This window comes from Atractosteus spatula, chromosome 8 (genome assembly GCF_055471065.1).
Source record: "Atractosteus spatula isolate fAtrSpa1 chromosome 8, fAtrSpa1.hap1, whole genome shotgun sequence".
Classification (NCBI taxonomy): Eukaryota; Metazoa; Chordata; class Actinopteri; order Semionotiformes; family Lepisosteidae; genus Atractosteus; species Atractosteus spatula.
The window spans coordinates 6,611,706-6,632,570 of NC_142713.1; the positions used below are offsets into that span (position 1 = coordinate 6,611,706).

The following is a 20,865-nucleotide window of genomic DNA, read 5'->3' on the forward strand; positions in this document are numbered from 1 at the left end:
AGAGTGCAGGGGGTAGAACAGAACAGAGACAGAGCATGGTGTGAATCTCACCGATTGATGGTAAATCGCATCCTATGATCCTCTTGGCTGTTGCCACAACCCTTTGTAGTACCGTACTGCTGTACCACACATTGATTGGAACTAGTGAGGATACTTTCTGTGGTGCTGTGGTAAAAGTTCATGAGGAACTGCTTCTCCAGACTGCATTTCTTTCAGTTGAATTGCCTCGATTGCACGTGATGCACTTAACACTATTCTAATGCTAAAACCACGTGATTGATGGAGCGAGTCTAGCTACCATCACTTTGATACTTCTAGTTTCTAGAACAGCCCCTAGATAGAGTATGACTGTCGATTTGGAGCACCAAATGTTCCAATGTGATCTGCATGCGGAGCTAACAAGTAGTATTTTTCGGGAAAACTGTCTCGAAGCCGAGAACAGTATTTCTGTTGGATTAAAAGAGATGTATTCACAAGCCTGTTTACAGTGCAATAAAGCCTCTACACCTCAGGGGCAGTTTTGTTGACTCATTCTGAATGGCAGAATATGGCGTTGTACATACTTGAAAATTTCATCTTATTTTGTGATGTAAATTGGAGGTTTTGCAAATGACTGTGTCCGTTTTACTTTCATTGCAGTTTGAAATGCATTGTTCAATGCTGATTTGTTTTTAACCCCAAAATATAAAAAATATCCTTTGCGGTTCCCCTTTAAACAGCTCACGGAAATGAACACCTGTTTGTGCAAAACGGGCAGCGAACTGACACTGTGACCTTGAATGCGCAGATCAGAGTGGAACAGTGAAACGTGAGGGTTTCAGGTGCTTTATGATCCACGCAGGTGCTGAGCCCCCGTCAGGATATCGGAGTGTACGGGAACAGCAAGAGCAAGCGCAAGAGAGCCAAGGAGCTGCTGGAGAAGGAGAGGGAGCTTGACCTGGAAGGCCTGAGCGATCTGGATGAAGGAACGGAGGAGGCTAGGGATCCTGCTACCGTGGTAAGCCCAGTCACTGCAAAGACTCTTGGTTTAATAAGCATCTCATGGCCTCTGAAGAGCCATCCTTACTGCTTCTATCACTGGCTTTTAAATTCACTTATTTCCTCATTTAGGTTTGCTGTTGGATTCAGTATTTTCTTGGTCTGCTTGTTTCTGGTCTTCAAAGTACTGAGGCGTCTTCTTTTGGGTTCGGAGACCCATGCGTGAAACCCAACAGCCGACGCCCCTTTGGGATTCGTAATTTTTATCGCCATACGCTGCAACTCCCTTCTCACGCTTGGCGTTATTCCCCCCCCCCCCCTTTGCAGGTGGCCGCCTTCAAAACCAAGGAGCAAAAAGAAATCGAGGCCATGCACTCCCTGCGGGCGGCCAACCTGGCCAAGATGGCCATGGCGGACCGCATCGAGGAGGTGAAGTTCTGCCTGTGCCGCAAGACGGCCAGCGGCTTCATGCTGCAGTGCGAGCTGTGCAAGGACTGGTTCCACAGCGCCTGCGTCCCCCTGCCCAAGACGGGCTCCCAGAAGAAAGGCCTGGGCTGGCAGAGCAAGGAGGTGAAGTTCCTGTGCCCCCTCTGCCAGCGGTCCCGCCGGCCCCGGCTGGAGACCATCCTCTCGCTGCTGGTGTCCCTGCAGAAGCTGCCGGTGCGCCTGCCCGAGGGCGAGGCCCTGCAGTGCCTCACGGAGCGGGCCATGGGCTGGCAGGACCGGGCCCGCCAGGCGCTGGCCACCGAGGAGCTCTCGTCGGCCCTGGCCAAGCTCTCCGTGCTGAGCCAGCGGATGGTGGAGCAGGCGGCCCGGGAGAAGACAGAGAAGATCATCAACGCTGAGCTGCAGAAGGCGGCTGCCAACCCAGACCTCCAGGTGAGACTCTCTTCCCAGATGCACTAGCGGAACTGGGGACTGCGATCGTTGGAGCTCTGGGGTTCAAGCTGTGGGAGCTGCTCAGTTTTTTGAGTGGGCTAGTTTACCCTCATAGTCCTAGTCCGCCTAGCCGTGTAAACGGTTACCTCTGTTGGGTGAGAACGGAGTGCGTTATTGTAAGCTTGCCATGGCAGCACTGAGCCAGAGCACTCGGCACATACCGGTATTCTTGAGGCGTATGCCGCAGTAACCCCTGCACTTGATTAGGTCAACAATCGGTTATCTCTTGGCAGGAATCGTGAGCGGAAACGCAAGTTGGCCTGCATGACCTACGTCTGTAGTTTGAGCTATTCGTCCTTACCCAAGCGAAATTTTAATTTAATCAGCGGGTGTTTGTTTGGTCAATTGTACAATCTCGTTTTTTTCCTTGTTCACAAGGAAGTCTGCTAACCCTTCGGCTCCGGAAGGATTCCGATAATCAGCCGTTCTTATTAGCTTCAAGCCAGCTACTGTACTGGCTCCAATCCGCTCGGCACAGGGCTGGGTTTTTTTTTTTGTTATTTTCACCTTTCTGGCACGTTTCCTCCTGGGATCGAGCCCTTCAAATAACCGTGCGTCGTTTTTGTGGTACCTCCCCAGGGACACATCCAGACCTTCCAGCAGGCCGGCTTCAGCAGGGTGATGGGGGGGTTGTCCACCTCACCGCGGCAGTCCGTGGATTACGACGACGAAGAGACCGACTCCGACGAAGACATACGGGAAACGTACGGCTACGACTTGAAGGTGATTTGACGGCACTCAACCGATTTGGTCGCTCTTAGCCTGCCCGTGAGCCTTATTTGTTCAGGCCAAGACGCACACTCAATTGAACAAACCAGGAAGCCGTATTGCTGGAGGTACCAAAAAAAAAATGGAAACGCCAATGTAAAGCCAGCAGCCATATCACTCTGCAACTCACAGCTCACAGCTGGCAGCCCCACTGAAGCTCAGCAGGTGTGAGCCTGGTCAGTACCTGGATGGGAGACCTCCTGGGAAAAACTGAGGTTGCTGCTGGAAGAGGTGTTAGTGGGGCCAGCAGGGGGCGCTCACCCTGCAGTCCATGTGGGTCCTAATGCCCCAGTATAGTGAGGGGGACACTAGACTGTAAACAAGCGCCATCCTTTGGATGAGACGTAAAACCGAGGTCCTGACTCTGTGGTCATTAAAAATCCCAAATTTCCGTCCTGGCCAAATTTCCCATTGGCCTTTATCAATCATGGCCTCCTAATAATCCTTATCTATGAATTGGCTTCATTACTCTGCTCTCCTCCCCACTGTGGGGCTGCACATTGGTGGTGGTGGAGGGGATCCCCATTACCTGTAAAGCGCTTTGAGTGGAGTGTCCAGAAAAGCGCTATATAAGTGTAAGCAATTAATTAGCAATTAATTAAAGTCGCTTAATAGGGTGCTGGGCCAACCCCTGTGACCAAAAAGGTCCTTAATCACCATGGCATAGAGTTGACCAGTGTCTGGAGTTCTACCGGAAGGGTGTGGCGCCATTCTTTCACAAGAAAGTCAATCAAATCCCATCAGGTCGATGTGCACGCCCGAGCATGTAACCATCATAAACCAAGTTTGCTTAGATGATCTGAGTGTGTGTAGCATGGCTTATGCACTGAGGCAGTTACCCTAATGGGGTCACCCCTTCTGAAATGTAGACGGTGTGGCAAACTGCCGCTGCAGAAGACCCGATCTTTTGGACCGAAGTCATCTGCTGTCAGTGGGAGCTGCATTTGTCACACATGCATCAAAGTGCATATGCACTATGCTTTATCCTGGCAGGAATCGACGTCATGGAGGAAACATGAAACTCTTGCTCAGCGACTCTCAGGCATTCTATTTTTATGTCCATCAAACACGACAGACTCACACCATGCACAGTTCACTTGTCTCAGAGAGTGTCACCCGTGTCGAATGCATACATCGACTGTACTACAGGGCACTTTGATTGCTCCAAATCTAAACAATATTATTTATAAATAATATGTTTTTTTTCCCCCTCAGATGTATATGATTTTTCCTAAATTCCTAAATTTCCTGTTAATGTCTGAAGGCAAACTGATTGGGGAAACGCTGACCTGAAGGAACACACATAATCTTAATTGATCTACTCTTGGGATTTCAGTCTTTCGTAACTCTTTCTGCATCATTATGTCCTCCATCTCTAATGTCGTTTAATGTGCACATCTGTTAATCAGAGTAAGAGATTGTTTGTTTTTTTCTGGATGAACTTGATTGTAGGGTGACCTGTTTTAAAGTACTCAAAGGTGGCTGGGGTCTCTTTTGGTCAGCATTGGTAGCTGTGGAGATAATTAAGGGACAACATTTAACATGATCTGTAATGTTAGAAACAGGGCAATTTTTTATTCTGAAATTAAGTTTTCATGTTTATTTTTTACTGGGCTGTGCAGTGGTTAGCACTGCTGCCTCACAGCTCTGGGGTCATGGGTTCAATTCTGGACCAGGGGTGCTGTCTGTGTGGAGTTTGTATGTTCTCCTCATGTTCATGTGGGATAATGCTGGGTTTCCTTCCACAGACCCAAGACATGTTGTTAGGTTAGTTGGTCTCTGGTAAAATTGACCCTAGACGTGAGTGTGTGTGTGTTTGTGTGTGTGCCCTGCGATGGACTGCTGTCCCGTCCAGGGTGTATCCTGCCTTTGGCCCATTGCTTGCTGGGATAGTGGCTTGCTGAGAGTCCCGCCTTGACCCTGAATTGGATGAAGCAGTTAGAAATGGCTGTTTGTATTCGTTTGTGCAGTACTAGCTATTTAGTAGTTAACTTGAGTATTCATATGTACTGTGCTATTCTAGTTCTTTTGCAAATGAGAGATTTAACTTTGTTATAACTTTACCATTCCAGAGTTGTTGCCGGTCACACGAACATGTTTTGTTTTCACCTATCATTTGGTTGACAGCTTGTGGAAGATGGTCAGTTTACATATATATAGTTGACATACAATATATATATATATTTCAGTTTACATCTGATATAGATTTGCAGAAAACCGTAGGACTATAATAACATTGGCTGTTTGATTGTACCTTGCCATTTAAAATTTGCCGTTGACCTCCTTTCACGTTGAACCTTTGAGGCTCTTGGAGAGCCACAGTTCTAATTGTAGTTAGATCAATGCTTTATTGGTATTTGTTCCACTATGAAAACCGATAGGTGCAATTAAGAGGTGAGACCTTTTGGGACCAGGCTTGCTGACCTCCGTCCTACAGATTATAGCCTTGACTCAGTTTGATCCCGAGGGTGGGGTTTGGTTTGGCTTTTATCTTCACAGCACTAGGCATTGGGTGCCATGGATACCGTTGACCTGAGGGTTCACTAGCTTTTTTTAAGTTGTGGAAACTGTTGCTTCAAATGAGCATGAATGTGAACTCCACTCAGTTAAAAGTGCCCTCTAGTCTGACGTTTCCAGCCATGGAAAAAAATAAATAACTGTCTTTGTCCAGTAGCTTCCATTGAGATACTTTCAGAAATTAAGATTATCTGGACTTTTTTTCACCTGGTCAACTCGCCTGCTGTGTAATTTGTTTGGCACCGAAGAGGGACTGTTTCCGTTTTGTGTGCCAGAACTGAAGAGGTTCAGCTTGTGCGCCATCCTTAATAGTCCTGTAATGATTTTGTTCCCTGCCTGTCTGTCGCTGTAGATCAGGAATGGAGAACTCCAGTGCTTGAGGGCAGGAGTCCTTCACATCTTACAGGTACTTTTTGATTTAGAGCTAAAAAACAGGCGATAGTGTTTCGTATCCAAAGAATTAGTTTTATTAAGATCAGCGTTGCAATGAAACCAGGTGACCCTCAGGCAGGCCTGGAGTTTTCCATCCCCTTCTGACAGTGCTTAGATTGGTTACAGTGTAAGATAGGGTCAGTTGTGTGCTAAACACAACTGGGCTCAGTACTTCTTGAATGAATTACAACGTCAAACCAAGTTAATGAATTTATGTTTCTAATTTTAGAATATAAACATCACTGTGCTTTTTGAATTTTGTTTTTTATTACTCAAAAGAGCCCAACCTGCAACTTTTTTGAGAAGCCTCAACCCTCCTCTGTGGGATTTTGAGCTGGTTGTTATATCTTCTTCAGTGAGACCGCACACAAAAAAAAAACATCTGGTTACATAAAACTCAGTGGAGTACTCCTCATCAACAAAATCGGATTCTGCTTCATTTGTCTTAAATTTGTTTCTCCTAGCTGAATCTACCTGAGATATTTTGTTATTAAGTGCCAGTTTAGACCACCACCTGGGAAGGTTTACATTTTACATCATTAAGTTTATATATCTAGAATTTAGGGGGAAAAGTAAGCTTATTTCGGTTTTAAGCAAGCATTAAAATAGCTTGAGACTTTAAAGACTGACTTTAAATTGAAGTTTAAGTGATTAAAATATGCCCTTTTTTTTGCCCTGATTTCTTACATAATGCACCTTGATGCAAACAGGCATAAATGTTTTGGGTGTAGATTGTTTCAAGTAAAATGTTGATATTATAGAGAACTGTTCAGTGACCAAAACTGCATTATTACACCATCACAGTAAATGGAATGCCCATTAGGTGGAGCATTTTTTATTTCATTGTATAGTTGCGGACAAAGAGAAAAGATGAGTATCATTATGTTACTACAGCAACATTAAATTTCTGGAGCTGTTCAGTGAAGTTTCAGAGGCATCTTTCTTTTATTTGGAATGTGGGGGCTACCTGTTCATTGTCCTTCCCGATTGTGCAATTTGTGACTAGACAAGGTTATATTTAACCAGGGGTGTCCAGTAGGGCTGGTGTATCTGTACGTTTTCATTCCAAACAAGATCTGAAAAAGCTAAACCAGTGGGTTAATGGCTGAAATGGATCAATTTAACAGCTTCTCCCAGGTCTTCAGGAGCTGCTGCTAGACCTAGAAAATCTGCAAACACAGCGGTCAGAATTGGACAGTTATGCTGTATAACCCCTGCATGCGAGACGCAATGGACTGTGAGGTCGTTTGCCTTTCAGGATCCTGGAAGCGTGAAGCCGTTCAGCGCTCTGGAGCCCAACCTGTTCTGCGACGAGGAGATCCCTGTCAAATCGGAGGAGGTCGTCAGCCACATGTGGCCGGCCACGCCCTCCTTCTGCGCTGAGCACGCCTACTCCTCCGCCTCCAAATCCTGCACGCAGAGTAAGGCTCAACACCTCTCTCTCTCTCATTCCTACAGGGGAGTCAAAAATATCAAAGTCTTATTCTGTGATTGAGTTTCAGTGACACAAGTAAGAATCAGGCTACAAAATCAGGCCTGTCATGTAGTCTTTAGATGGATTTATGAAAGTCAGACGCCTGTAAAGACTTTTTATAAAGTCGTTTATAAAACTGTATCGGTCCTTTCCCCTCCACCACTGTGGGAGCTTAAAATAAAGCTCTCTTGAATAACTTGCAGCTGGAGAACCAGGTCTGCTGTTAGTGCAGGCGATCGCAGGGGGTTTTCTGCTGCGGTTCAAAGCGAGCGATGAATGATCCAGGCGTGTGGCCCCCCCAGCAGGTAGCAGCACCCCCCGGAAACAGCCCAGGAAGACCCCCCTGGTGCCGCGCAGCCTGGAGCCGCCGGTGCTGGAGCTGTCCCCCCCTGCCAAAGCCCAGCTGGAGGAGCTGATGATGGTGGGCGACCTGCTGGAGGTCTCCCTGGACGAGACCCAGCACATCTGGAGGATCCTGCAGGCCACGCACCCGCCTTCGGAGGAGCGCTTCCTGCAGGTCATGGAGGTAACTCTACCCTGCCCGACGTTACTGACGCAGGCCGTTCGATGTAGAGATCGGGATTTTGTATTATTATAATAATTCCTAACACTTATATAGCGCTTTGTTGTTTATAAGTAATGGGGAATCCCACTACCACCACCAATGTGCAGCCCCACCTGGAGGATGCGACGGCAGCCGAAGTGCGCCAGTACGCTCCCCATACACAGCTCTTAGTGGGAAGGAGAACAGAGTGATGAATCCAGTTCATAGATGGGTATGATAAGGATGCCATGATTGGTAAAGACCAGTGGGAAATTTGGCCAGGACACCGGGGTTACACCCCTACTCTTGTCAAGTACACCCGGGGATTTTTAATGACCACAGAGAGTCAGAACCTTGGTTTTATGTCTGATCCAAAGGACGGCGCCTTTTTACAGTATAGTGTCCCCATCACTATACTGGGGCATTACAAACCATACAGACTGCAGGATGAGCGCCCCCTACTGGCACCACTAACACCTCTTCCAGCAGCAACCTTAGTTTTTCCCAGGAGTCTCCCCTCCAGGGTCTGGCCAGGCTCACACCTGCTGAGCTTCAGTGGGGCTGCCAGTTGTGAATTGTAGGGTGATATAGCTGCTGGCTTTCTCATCCACAAAGTGACGTGGTGGTATAGTACTGATTTGAAAAAATAACATTAAATATCCAAGATTACTGAAGTAATTTAAATGTAAGAGGAAATTTGAAAAGAGAGCAACGTTTTCACAGATTACAAAGCGCATCCCACATTTGTGATGTGCAGACATGCAACAAACTGTTGCTCAGCCTTTCTGTGCGAGGATTGTAAAGCCTCTCTTTAAACGAGTAGCCTTCCTTCTCGTTCCCCATTTTCTTTGCCGTCCCGTTCACCTTTTGTGGTTCGTCCCCGCAGCAGGACGAAGGTCTGGTGGAGAAGCCGGTGAAACTCAAGGCTAAGGACCCGGAGAAGAAGAGGAAAAGGAGGCTGGAGAAGGCGGAGCAGCTGCTGCTGGCCAGCGAGGGGCGGATCAAGTCCAAGGAGCAGAAGAAGGCGGAAGGCAAGCCCAAGAAGAAGAAGCTGAAGCTGAGCCCGGAGAAGTCCAAGGAGCTGAAGCAGCTGGCCAAGCGGCTCGCGAAGGAGGAGAAGGAGAAGAAGAGGAAGGAGAAGGTCGCCGCCAAGGCAGAAGCGGCCAGGGAGAGCCCCGAGAAGAAGCGGGAGAAGAAAGTGCTGGACATCCCCTCGAAGTACGACTGGTCCGGCGCCGAAGACTCGGACGACGAGAACGCCGTCTGTGCCGCCAAGAACTGCCAGCGGCCCTGCAAGGACAAGGTGAGTGGACTCCTGCTATCAAACCCTTCCCTTTTCTACCTTCTTTATCCAATCCAGGGTCGTGGAAGAGCTGGAGCCTATCCTGGCACACAGTGGGCAGAAGGCAGGGTACCACCTGGGCAGGACACCAGTCCACCACAGGGCACGAACACACACAGACAGAGAGGCACACCAGGGCTAATTTTTCCAGAAGCCGCTTAACCTGCCAGTATGTCCATCTTGGTCTCATCAGACCGTAGGATAAGATAAGCCAAAGATCACTTTATTGGCCATATACAATTTCTTGCATTAGGAATTTGTCTTTTCGCATACCCCAGCTCGCTCTCCATGAGACACAAGAGAAGCTTGGGGTCAGATTGCAGGGTCAGCCATTGTAAAGCGCCCCTGGAGCCGTTGGGGTTAAGGGCCTTGCTCAGGGGCCAAACGAAGTAGGGTTCCTCTGCCAAGCGCAGGATTTGAACTGGCATTTTAACTTGGATCTCCTTCTACATGGTTTGAGGGTCGCCCACGTGCCCTCTGGCATGGTAGGATCCATCCCTCCTTTATGGTAGGGATAGTGTTGTTGTTGAATGCTTATATAATCCATTATTGTTTTGTTTTTTATTTGACATTACACTGCCACTGCAGGCCAAGTTTCAGAACTTTCACTTTCTGTAATCTCTTACCCAGTTCAGGGTCAATTCATGTAGCCTGCAGTCTATCCTGACAAGCATTGGGAGCAAGGAAGAAGATATACCCTGGGTGGGACACCAGTTCATCTCGGGGCACACACAGCGACAAATACATGCACACATTTACACCAGGGCCAAATTGACAGAAGCCAATTAACCTACCAGCATATCTTTGGACTGTGGGAGGAAACTGGAGCACCCGGTGGAAACCCATGCAAACACTGGGAGAACACGCAAATGCAGACAGCACTGCCAACCACTACTCCTCCATGCCACCATATCAGTTCTACATAAACCATGTGAACACAGGGAGAACATACAAACTACACACAGACAGTACTGCAAGCATTGAACTCGGGGCCCCAGCACTGCGAGACAGCAATGGTAACCACTGTGCCACCGTGCTGCCTACCTCTCTTATGTCTTATGCCTTTGTTATGAGAGACCTTAGCCTGAAGAGATGCAAATTTGCTCCAGACAGTGTTGGAATGAATGGAATGCATCTGAAATGCTTAAGTGGAGAGAACTTTTGGCGGGGGTGCAATGACTTAGTTACATGCAGGGACAGTTTTTTCACTGGTGAAACGTTTTAGCAGCAGTGCAAGCTTTATGAGCAGTGATCCAAAGGATAATGTAAGTAACTCAATACTCAATAATTTAGAGTTTTTATTGCAATCAGGGTGCAATTATACCTCGTTTGAAAGGAAAGGGTATCTCAAGTGTATACTCTAATTGGCCCTGCTTTTGCTGCTTTTCTGTATTTTAGAACACAAGTTCTTAAACATAAGTGGTGCACTGCTGTCTCACAGCGCTGGTGCCCTGGGTTCAATTCCTGGGGCACCATCTGTGTGGAGTTTGCGTGTTCTCCCCGGGTTTGCATGGGTCTCCCCCAGGTGCTCCAGTTTCCTCCACCAGTGCAAACACATGCTGGTAGGTTAATTGGCTTCTGTAAATTTGGCCCTGGTGTAAATGTGTGCATGTATTTGTCTCTGTGTGTGCCCTGTGATGAACTGGTGTCCCACCCAGGGTGTATCTTTTTCCTTGCTCCCAATGCTTGTCAGGATAGACTCCAGGCTACATGAATTGACCCTAAACTGGGTAAGAGATTATAGAAAGTGATAGTCCTGGAACTTGGCCTGTAGTGGCAGTGTAATGTCAAATGAAAAAACAAAACAGTAATTAAGTATTCACTCCACTTGTTTTAATACTTGGTCCAAGCATCTTTTGCTACAGCTGCTGCTGGAAGAGGTGTTAGTGGGACCAGTAGGGGGTGTAGGATTACCCTGTGGTCTGTGTGGGTCCTAATGCCCCAGTATAGTGACGGGGAGACTATACTGTAAAAATCCTTCAGATGAGACATATAACTGAGGTCCTGACTATGGACATTAAAAATCCCAGGGTGTTTCTTGAAAAGAGTAGGGGTGTTACCCTGGTGACCTGTCCAAATTTCCCCCTGGCCTTTACCAATCATGGCCTCCTAATAATCCCCATCTCTGAACTGTTTTCATCACTCTGTTCTCCTCCCCACTAATAGCTGATGTGTGGTAAGTGTTGTGGCGCATCATTCAGGTGGGGGGTACACACTGATGGTGGTGAGGGAGTGTCCTCCTTATATGGAAAGCACTCTTAGTGGACTGTCCAGAAAAGTGCTATATAAGTGTAAGGAATTATTATTAAGTATCCTTTAGTAAGAGAATGTATTAGTACTATGATTTATGCTGTATTAACACTTTTAAAGTTTAAAACAAAACATCTCGACGTATTCAGTCACACATTTCTTTGAGTTGTGCAGTTACGTATTGACACTTTTCAGATAAATCTATGAAGAATAATTAAAATTAATAGTAAATCTTACATCTCTCTTATAACTGCTACTACAGTGGCCGCAAAATAATCATTTTGTATTTTTTTTTCCTCATCAGCTATTTCTCCTTGCTTCTGTTTTCTCCAGTTTGCACAGTTTAATATTACAGACTACAGTTGTACATCAGGTATAAAATAAGAACTGGCAAGCTGGCAAGACTTTCTGCACTACTGTTTTAGTATCCGTAGTCGTGAGTAGATTACAGTGTTGCAATGTTTTGACGGTAAGCCACAGCATATTATGATAATGTTTACACTGTGGTTGCCTAGTTACATCCATTCACTTCCTGGTGTAAGATCAGTGGAACTGGTCTAGTTCACAGTAACTAGAGATGCCATTTTTGCAGCTCAGGTGCTGAAAATTTTAAGCTAGCATGAGTGCACTTGAGTCAGCTCGAACCGACCTGATCAGGGAAAAGGCCAAACAACATTGTGTACAGTGATAGGGTGCTGCGATTAAGTCGTCTGACTCTGGCTTGTTGAATGAAGATGAGGCATCAGTGTTTTAAGATTATCATTCTTTGGATTTTTTTTAACCGTATTTAACCCCTTAAAATGGATTTTTCGTTTCTGTTTGGAAATGAGGTGTCTTGAAAACATGACACCAGGGTTCCCAAAGCTTCTGACTAAGACTTGCACAGTCATTATGGCATCCTTGAATGTTAAATCTGATGCTGTTACTGGCTGGTATCTCAAGTTTTTAGCTATTGATATTTATTTTATGATTTAAATATCTGGAATGAGCTGTTGCTCAACCTTTAGGGATTTCTTACACTCCGTTTATGGACGAAGTGGTCATTTTTGCTGTAAGACCTTGGCTCCTTTTGAGAACATCTAGTATAATTATTGACCTTTAAGTAATTCAGACTTTCACAATAACGTGTCTTAAATACATGTTCCAGCTTCTATTGGTTGTTTTAGTTTGTGTTCAATAGGCAACGCCATTGCATTGTTTGTAAAAGATTAAATAAAAAGCTCTCTTCATAGGAGAACCATAGCATGTAGGAAGTCCATCTGTGCTGTGTGCTCTTTTGTTTGAAGAAAGGAGGCTGTTAATAAGACACAGCTGAACAAGTGCAGACAGCAGATGAGTATTTACTAGACAAAGTGCAGTGCTCAGGTTCAAGGACATAACTGTTTAAGTGCAGGTAAAAGATACAATTGAACATCTTGGGTCTCTTGAGTATTCAAAGGATTTTTTTTTTTCCTGCTGACTTTTTCTTCTGTAGCCTCTCCTTTGAAAACAAATAACCTCCTGATACAAATATTTCCAGTTTAAGAAATGATTTCAAGTGAGTTAAGAGCTGTCTTTTTAAGTAATTTATAAAGTTCTGTTGTCCAGTTTCTGTTAATTATTTTACCGTCCTTAAGTAAAGCTTCTTTTAAGTGCACCGTCTCAACAGCAGGACTCCAGATGAAACTTGTTACGATGTAGGTTAACTTGTCAAAAGATTGTTGATTGTCAGACCCTACTGCAAGTCAAGCTAAAGTGAGGTTCTATGAATAAAAATGAGAATATCAGTGTGTATGGATTATTTTGAGCAGCATACATAAGATCCAGTCGCAATTATTTGTAGAACAAGTGTGATGACATAATTGGAAATTGTGACAACACTTTTATGTATTAGAATATGCCACTAAGGGGTAAAGTAATCCATTAAGAAAGAAAGAACAAGCTATGGAGTGTTCATGCTAACTATAATGATCTCCTTGGTTAAACAACACTTAAGCTGAATTTTCTAGCCTCACCTGCATTGAAGCCAGTTTATTCTTTTCACTCCCTGGAATGGTGATATTAGGGATCAACTCCCAGACAAGGCGAAGAATTGCAGTCGCTCACCTGAATCTGGCTTGCGTTTTCTAACTTGATCATATTTTTATTTTGTAACTTGCACTAAATACACCTGACAGGCATGTGACGTGCTACCTACCGAAAGGGCTGTGTGCGCACACACTGTTCTGGTGTTGTGGAAAAGATCACATAGTCTTTGCTGTGCTGCATTTACACCCTCCTTATATCATCTTCAAGATAGCAATGCAAGTGATAATCTCAGGCCAGTATACCTTCACGTTACCAGATAATAGGGAGAAAGGGCCGTCCGATATTGCCCATTAAACTACCGAAAGGATATTTCGAGCCCACAAAAGAGACACTTGTGAAAGGAAAACTATAACTGCTTACTGAATAGGTTTATCCTTGACTGTTTTCTATATAAAAAATACCATACTGCTGGGTGTACACTGTGTAGTATCTTCAAAGCCACTGACGTGCCTGCGCAGAAGCATCTATTCTGAAAAGTGTCCCTTTCATCCGTCCGTTCATCAGATTTTGTCAGTTAAAACTGAAGCCCTTTAAAGCGCGAGTTTACTGCGCACAATGTGTCATGGCTCTAGGTCTGTTTTTATTTTTTATTTTTTTTTGCCTCTGCAAACAAAATGACCACTGCCCCCCCTCTCCGCGGGCTCTCGTTGCGCAGGTTGACTGGGTCCAGTGCGATGGCGGCTGCGACGAGTGGTTCCACCAGGTCTGCGTGGGCGTCTCCGCGGAAATGGCCGAGAACGAGGACTACATTTGCACCGCCTGCTCCAGGAAAGCCGCGCTGGGGGGGGTATGCGGCGAGGGAGGCCGGGGCCTGCCCGTCTGCTCCCAGGGCCTTCCGCCTCTCTCACAGCAGCTGCCGGAGACGAGCTAGCGGCCGGCACCGCCTGGTCCAGCGACTCTCGGCATCACCCGTTTGTTTTCGGGCTCCTCCCAAAAGGGGGGCAGGGAGGGTAGGTTGGTCTACCGACTTCTGAAATTTTCAGTGCTGGAGAAGCAAAATGGAGGAACAAGCTAACCAGTGATGTGACTGAAGCACACCGGCAGCACAATTCCTACATTGCCATCTTTAGAAACTGGAGTCTATCGAGAGGAAAGGAGGCGTCGATACTGCAGGTTCACTGTTCTGTACTACGGGACTAGCCTCCAATATGCATTATTGCTGACACACATAAAAGCCTCCACCATTATGACGCTGCCTTAGGCATGGAGTATCAGATCTTTAAGAGGAGTTCTGGTGGGTTTTGCTCAGATGTGAACATGTGAGGAGCTTTTCAGCACAAGCAAGCTACGGGTCCTTTCGTTCTTAGTGGCGTTACAACTGGGGCTTTGAATCTTGTACAGCAACCCTCAAAGTATCAATGACCAGTTCGCCAAGTCTGCACAGCAGAATCTGTGGCTGGCTACGGAATTATTTAACAAACATGTCGCAGTCCACCTCACGAGAGTCTGTATCAATACAGAGCTAGGATTTTAACTGTGTTTTGTAGGAGTGCACCCATTATTTTCTCAGCCAAAACCAATAACGGATATCCCAGCCATGCTGGCTAGTTGTGTTCTGATGTAATATTGATATTTAGTGATGGAACAGGCAAGGTGCTTTAATCTGATGGAGCAAGGCTATAAATAGACAAACTCCTATGGAATATAACCTTCAGTAATATTCAGGTAAGACCGTATATATGTATCTCCTATATATATATACTGTTACATTTGTGATAGAAGCTCACAAACTGAAAAATCAGTCAGAAAGCTGAAACTCAGTCCTTGTTAGCAAATGATGCAGTGTGTCATTTTGCAGATAACTTTACAAAGCTTTTGCAAAATATTTTCTGAAGTGGTGAGATCAAGTGGCCGAATCTGGGTTTGTTTGGCTTCTACCTGTATTAAGTAGCACTGGAAAAAAATATTGTGAAATAATTTGTGTAGAAGCAATTGAAGGCTTTCCTCTGCGTTACCGTTAACCCAATATTGCCATGATTGTCTTCGAAGGTTAAGCACTCCTAGAAGGTTAACCCAGTTTTAGCCTGTCCTTTTATGACAACTGCAGCAGAGGACTTTATGTAATGTTGGTCTCGGTGTGCTCACTGTGATGGAGATGCAGTGAGCACACCAAGTCGGGCATTAAATGACAGTAGCTGCTGCTTATTTGCAGATTTTTTTACTCATTTTCTCATGATCTGGTATCATTTCTTAGATTATAATGTTAAAGCTGTTTGGATATTCACAACCATTTACTACGTAGTGACAAGGTCATGTGTATGAGTGCTGTACAAACGTATGCATTCCTGTCTGAAATGCCTTCTGACTGTTGTATGAAATGGTTTCCAAGCATGCACACCTAGTATTAATTTGCATGACCTTCCTATCCAAAAACAATTTTACGTTTGTAACCAGTTAAACACACGGGCATTTCACAGAAGCAGTCGGAGTGAAGAGCTTTGCTCAAGGATAAAAGTGCAGTGCCCTACCCTGGGCAAAGTTTCATTCTGAGGTGTCTGAATCCAATGCTAAGTAGCCATCTCTCAATCTTTCAGCCTTCAATTTGTGAAACAGTGCACAAACACAACTCAGATTTACAACTGGAGCCGACAAATCTGAAACAACAGTCTACACTGGGCAGCTCTCTTTTAAATTTCTGGTAATTCAGCAATAACTACAAGTTACCCAAACTTTTACATTTACTAATTTCTAAGGGCTGATATAAAACGTTTGTGGACTTTTGGTTTGTACAAGTAATGCACAGCCTTATGTTATGATGTTTTTGGTATATTGGATAGCACTGTAGTGACTGTAAAGAGCAGATGGCAGTGAAGTTATTTCATTTAAATCAATTTAAGTAGCGAGTGCAAGGTAACTTTTTTTTCCATGGTTTATTTTCTCAGTTTAAGGAAAAATCTCAAGCAATTTGTCATTGTTTCATGTGTGTGCAATTTGCAGAATTTTAGACAGTGTATTTGGGAACCAAGAGGTTGCTAATAAGTGGTCTCTAATACATGTGTGGAAATTAAATCAAATATAGACATCAATAGGTGAGTGATCAATTGAGGCAAAGTAGCTGTGTAATGTTTCCTTATCATCTTCATGCTGATAAGGAAGTTAGATATCAGTACACCATAGCATGTTGTGAAAGTGTTTATGATGTAAATAATCTTAAAGCAAGTTCATGAGGATCTGTCAGTAGCACATTTGATTTCCTTTTCTCGTTTATGAAATTAAAGCTCTTATTTCTAGTAAGTGGAAACCTCCTAGTGTGAATTCTTCCTGTGATAGATTCAAAGCCCTAGTTATAACCTTAAACACAATCGTTGTGCGTTATTATACTGCCATTAGAAATGTAGAGTTTTAAAATGAAAAGATGAGTGTGGTATTCCGTCTTGTGTTAGACTGTAATCATAAAGAGGTGCTACTTAGGTTTATCAGTGCCCGGCACTCAATGAAAAAGAGCATGGGAAAGATTGCACTAACATTTGTGCAGGTGAAAGTATATTTGTGGGATTTGCTCCTTTATAAAGGAGTCAGTCTGCTGATAAAGAGGATTTTAAAGCCTCCCACCCATTAAGAATGGAGCCTCCAAGGGGAATAGTCTGGAATCATGAGAGTCTTGGACGGCCTCTTGGATGGGTTTTTATGACGTCTTGACTTCAGCAGGTTTGGTGTCAACCCCAATACCTACTTTGAACCAATTTCCAGTTTCATTTCTACAAAAGCCAGAAAAGGGTGGTTTCTAGTGGGGAACTGGTTTGCAAGAAGGGATTGGCACTGGGAAAACTGGTTTTCAAATCTGGCATCACAAAGACTAAAGCAGTGTCCCTGAGGAACTGAGTGGTCACTGATGACAGAGTGAGTTCAGCTTTCGTTTGTCTCTGTTCTTTTAAATACAGGTACATATTATACAATACATAAATACAGATCATGAAAAAAGTGGTTGTTTTTCATTCCTCTGACAAAAAGCAACCCGTAGAGAAAACCCAGTAGGCAAGTTTGTCTGTAAACCCATTGCTCTAATTGAGATAGCTGGTGGTTTCTGACATCTGAATTCTGAAGTCTGTTGAATTCATGATGTTGTAGCAAGATGCCGTGAAAAGTATAAAGAAGAAATTTGATGTTTCAGCTGTCGAATCAACTCCCTTACACCTGAAAAAGACTCAACAGCTAGTGTTGTCTTTTTCTACTTTTTAGTGTGCAATTAATCTTTACTTGTTCCTGTTGACTTCAGTCAACAGCTATAATTCTTCTGAGATTTTTTTCTGTGAATTGTCACTGTGATGTTCCATCTGTCCATCACTGAAGTGCATGTAAATGAGAAGGGCTTTTAGAGGGATTATCACTAGGTCCATACATAAATGAAAGATGTGGTCAATTTTGACATTTTCGTGTGCAGTGGGTGGCAAGTCTGAAATACCCGTTGACTACCCATTTCACCCTCCAGCACACAAAAAATGTCCAACGTTTGAGGCACCCAGTTCACCCAGTTTATATTAGAGAAATTGATATGGTTTGTGGTTGGCCCAGGGTTCAATTCTGGACCTTGGGTGCTATCCATGTGGAGTTCGGATGTTCCCCCTCTGTTCATATAGGTTTCCTCCCAAAGTCCAAAGACACATTGGTAGGTTAATTGGCTTCTGAGACAATTGGCCCTGGTGTGTGTGTGTATGCTTGGGACTGTGTGTGTACTTTGAGATGGACTGGTGTCCCATCCAGGGTGTATCCTGCCTTGCGCCTGTTGTTTGCAGGGACAGGCTCCGACTCCCCCACGACCCTGTGTTCCAATGAAGCAGCTAGAAAACGGATGAATTGCAAGGCCAAAAGACCAGAACATCACAAGAGCTTGAAATAAAGAGCCCTTACCCCATATCTCCATTTATGTTGCTCATATTAGGGATCACAGTCATTAATTTGCCTTACCAAGTCTAAAACCTTCAATCCAGTTCTCAATTTCCTTTGCTCTGTGCTTCATCATCCATTGCAGGGCTCTCAATTAGGCCCTTAATATGAAGGACCGACGTTGCTCTCTATGGAAAGCAGCTATTGTCCTGGATTCGAGTTTAGCAAGCTTACTGAAACATCAGCCTCATCAGAGATTCATCTCCCTCCTTCCTCTGGTCCCCTCCGCGGCTGCCAAGTCGGTTTGAGAAAGTTATAGCAATTAACTATAAACACATCTTCTGTTAATGCTGGATTGGGTCAGCACTCATTATCCTGTTGTGTTTGTGAGATCCGCTTTCATCCAGTCATGTGTAATAACAAAGAAAAACACAGCTTCGTGAATCCCAAGTCATTCTAGTCCTGGAAGGGATTTTCTCAATAGCATTCCAGCTATCTCCAGGCATTTTACAATGCAAAAGGGAATAACAAACAGGATCTCACAGTTCATTCCCTTGAACTAGCCCATACTGCCTTTATTGTCTAGGGTCAATTAAAAACGTTTCTGCTGTGCGTGCTGTTAGTGGTGCATGGAGACGTGAAGGCATGTACAGTAACAGCATAGTTTTCTCTTAGTGAGAGCCTTCAGCTCCTGTTTTGTGTTAGAGAATGCATGATGTGTTGGGCCTTCATTGTAGTACGGACAATAACATGGCACAGTCTACTAAGAGTAAGACTGAAAGGGATATGCATCCCTCGATCCAATGCAACACCATTGTTTAGATTTTCCTCTCCTATTTATATCCTACAAATCCTACTTTGTGCATCAGTAGTGTTCGTCTGATTAGTCTTTTGGCAATTATAAAGCTTGGAAGGGTATTGCAGAGCACTAGGCTGTGAGTTTCATTTGTACCAGTCCAGAGGCAAAGTCAGTTACTGGCCTCGCGTGTTCTGAACAGGAAAACTGTTAAACTTGCAGTTTGAGTGGGTGCCGTGTATTAGAGAGTTTTGCACAATGAAATGTCAGGCGTGACAGGGGCGTACTTGAATTCCACCTGCCCATTTACAGCCACTTCAAAGAAAATTAAAACCAGAAATGTTTGAAGCCGCATCTGGCATTTATAATTTAGCATCCCGATATACGTTAACTACAACTGATGGTAGTAAGGTAGCAGTGTGGCCCACAAGTTGTCTTTCATGTGGATGTATCAGTTCCTTCATGTGCACTCATTCACGTTTATATATATATTTTAAATTTATCAGAACATTGTAGTAGAGGTAAAACATAAATATCCCACTTCCCCTACTGCAAAAAAAAAACCCGATCACTTCCAGATTTTGGTATCTTGGATATGTTTGGTGCATTTGGATTTTAATTTATTCATTTACTCTTGATATAATTAAAACAGGCTAAAATCCCATTTGGCTCATTAAAGTATTTGGTCTTCATTACACCAGAGAAGAGTGTGCTTTAAATGTGGGAGGAATTTAAAACAATCACACAAACTGAAATGAGAGTTTGAAAGCTCCTTTGGGTCTTTGTGAAAAATGTATTTTCCCCAGTTTGCAACTCCAAATTGTGTAACTTTTTAATAAAAGAAATATATCTTGAAGTGTAAGAGATTAGTGATGGAAAACCAACTTTCAGTTTGATTTGTCTTTCATTTGGTTGGGTATCGAGGTGTACCCTGCCACAGAACATGATTGTGAGGGGTCTTCAGGAAAAGCCTGATTCCGAGATGGGGGGAAAACCTCATCGGTTTAGATCTCTACTCTCTTGTTTTCACCCCTCACGCTGTCCCATGGATCTACTGTGCTGTATCTGTACCCCAGGTAGGTTTTCAACTCCTTGAATGGGTTCCTCTACATTATTCCTGCACGGTGGGATTCATCTCATGAAGAGCCTATGCAAGGCAAGACCTCTGTAATAAGCCAGCTCTCCCCCATCTTTAAGGAGGAATTAATTTTGAACGTGGCAGAACTAATTGGTGGAATCCACACGGGCTGGTACCGGCTGCCTCTTCCAGCCACTGAGCAAGCAAGTGTGATTTGCGTACAACTGCATCCCTCTGACTCTGACCTCTGAAAACGACTAGAGACGCAAAGTATTGGAACTCCCAAAGCCACTGTTAACTCTTTCTTTAGTGGAACGGGGAAGAAATCGATGCCTCTGGACTACAAAAAATGGAGCGAAAACAACAAATAACATGTACAGTCCACCACTGATTCATTTTTCATGACGCCTCTCCTTCCTTGCCCTTTGACATTTGATGAAGCAGAGAGAAGTCTTTCTAGGCTGTTTGTATGGGACGTGTCTTTGTAATATAAAATTTTGTTAATTTGTATATGCTTACTATATATAGCATACTGTAATGTAGTTGTATCATATTTATTGTAGTCGTTTCTTTCATTGAGGAAAGGTTGTCAAAACAATAAAGATTTGTTTTTCTGCTTTACAGTTGCACAGTTCTGACGATGACTGATCATTTTAGATGAGAGCTATCAGAGGCGGGGAATAGCTTTGAGGTTTTCCAGAATACACAAACAAAATTGTTCTGTTTTTTATAGAACTAATTTTTTTTTCTTGTCTTGTTTTGACTGTCTTAAAAATTGAAACAGGTGAGCACTCAGTTTCCCCGTGTTCTAAGAAATACTCATATTTGTAAGTGGATGTACCCCTTTGCTGAGAGA

The 20,865-nt window shown here is 44.2% G+C and overlaps 1 protein-coding gene across 5 annotated transcripts in view; it reads left to right on the forward strand.

Annotated features, from left to right (window-relative positions):
* The window catches only part of kdm5a (lysine demethylase 5A), a 48,566-nt gene extending 27,931 nt beyond the window's left edge, over positions 1 to 20,635 (forward strand). Inside the window, exons 22-29 of one of the 5 annotated variants that reach the window (XM_088923808.1) lie at positions 842 to 997; positions 1,306 to 1,857; positions 2,497 to 2,640; positions 5,555 to 5,608; positions 6,893 to 7,055; positions 7,411 to 7,634; positions 8,539 to 8,955; positions 13,967 to 20,631. In XM_088923808.1, coding sequence (XP_088779934.1) covers positions 842 to 997; positions 1,306 to 1,857; positions 2,497 to 2,640; positions 5,555 to 5,608; positions 6,893 to 7,055; positions 7,411 to 7,634; positions 8,539 to 8,955; positions 13,967 to 14,182 — 1,926 coding nt within the window. In that variant the 3' untranslated portion in view covers positions 14,183 to 20,631. Of the gene's footprint in view, positions 1 to 841; positions 998 to 1,305; positions 1,858 to 2,496; positions 2,641 to 5,554; positions 5,609 to 6,892; positions 7,056 to 7,410; positions 7,635 to 8,538; positions 8,956 to 13,966 lie in introns of all 5 variants that reach the window. The other 4 variants (XM_088923804.1, XM_088923806.1, XM_088923805.1 and 1 more) reach the window with 4 other exon arrangements.
* The last annotated feature ends 230 nt before the right edge of the window (positions 20,636 to 20,865 follow it).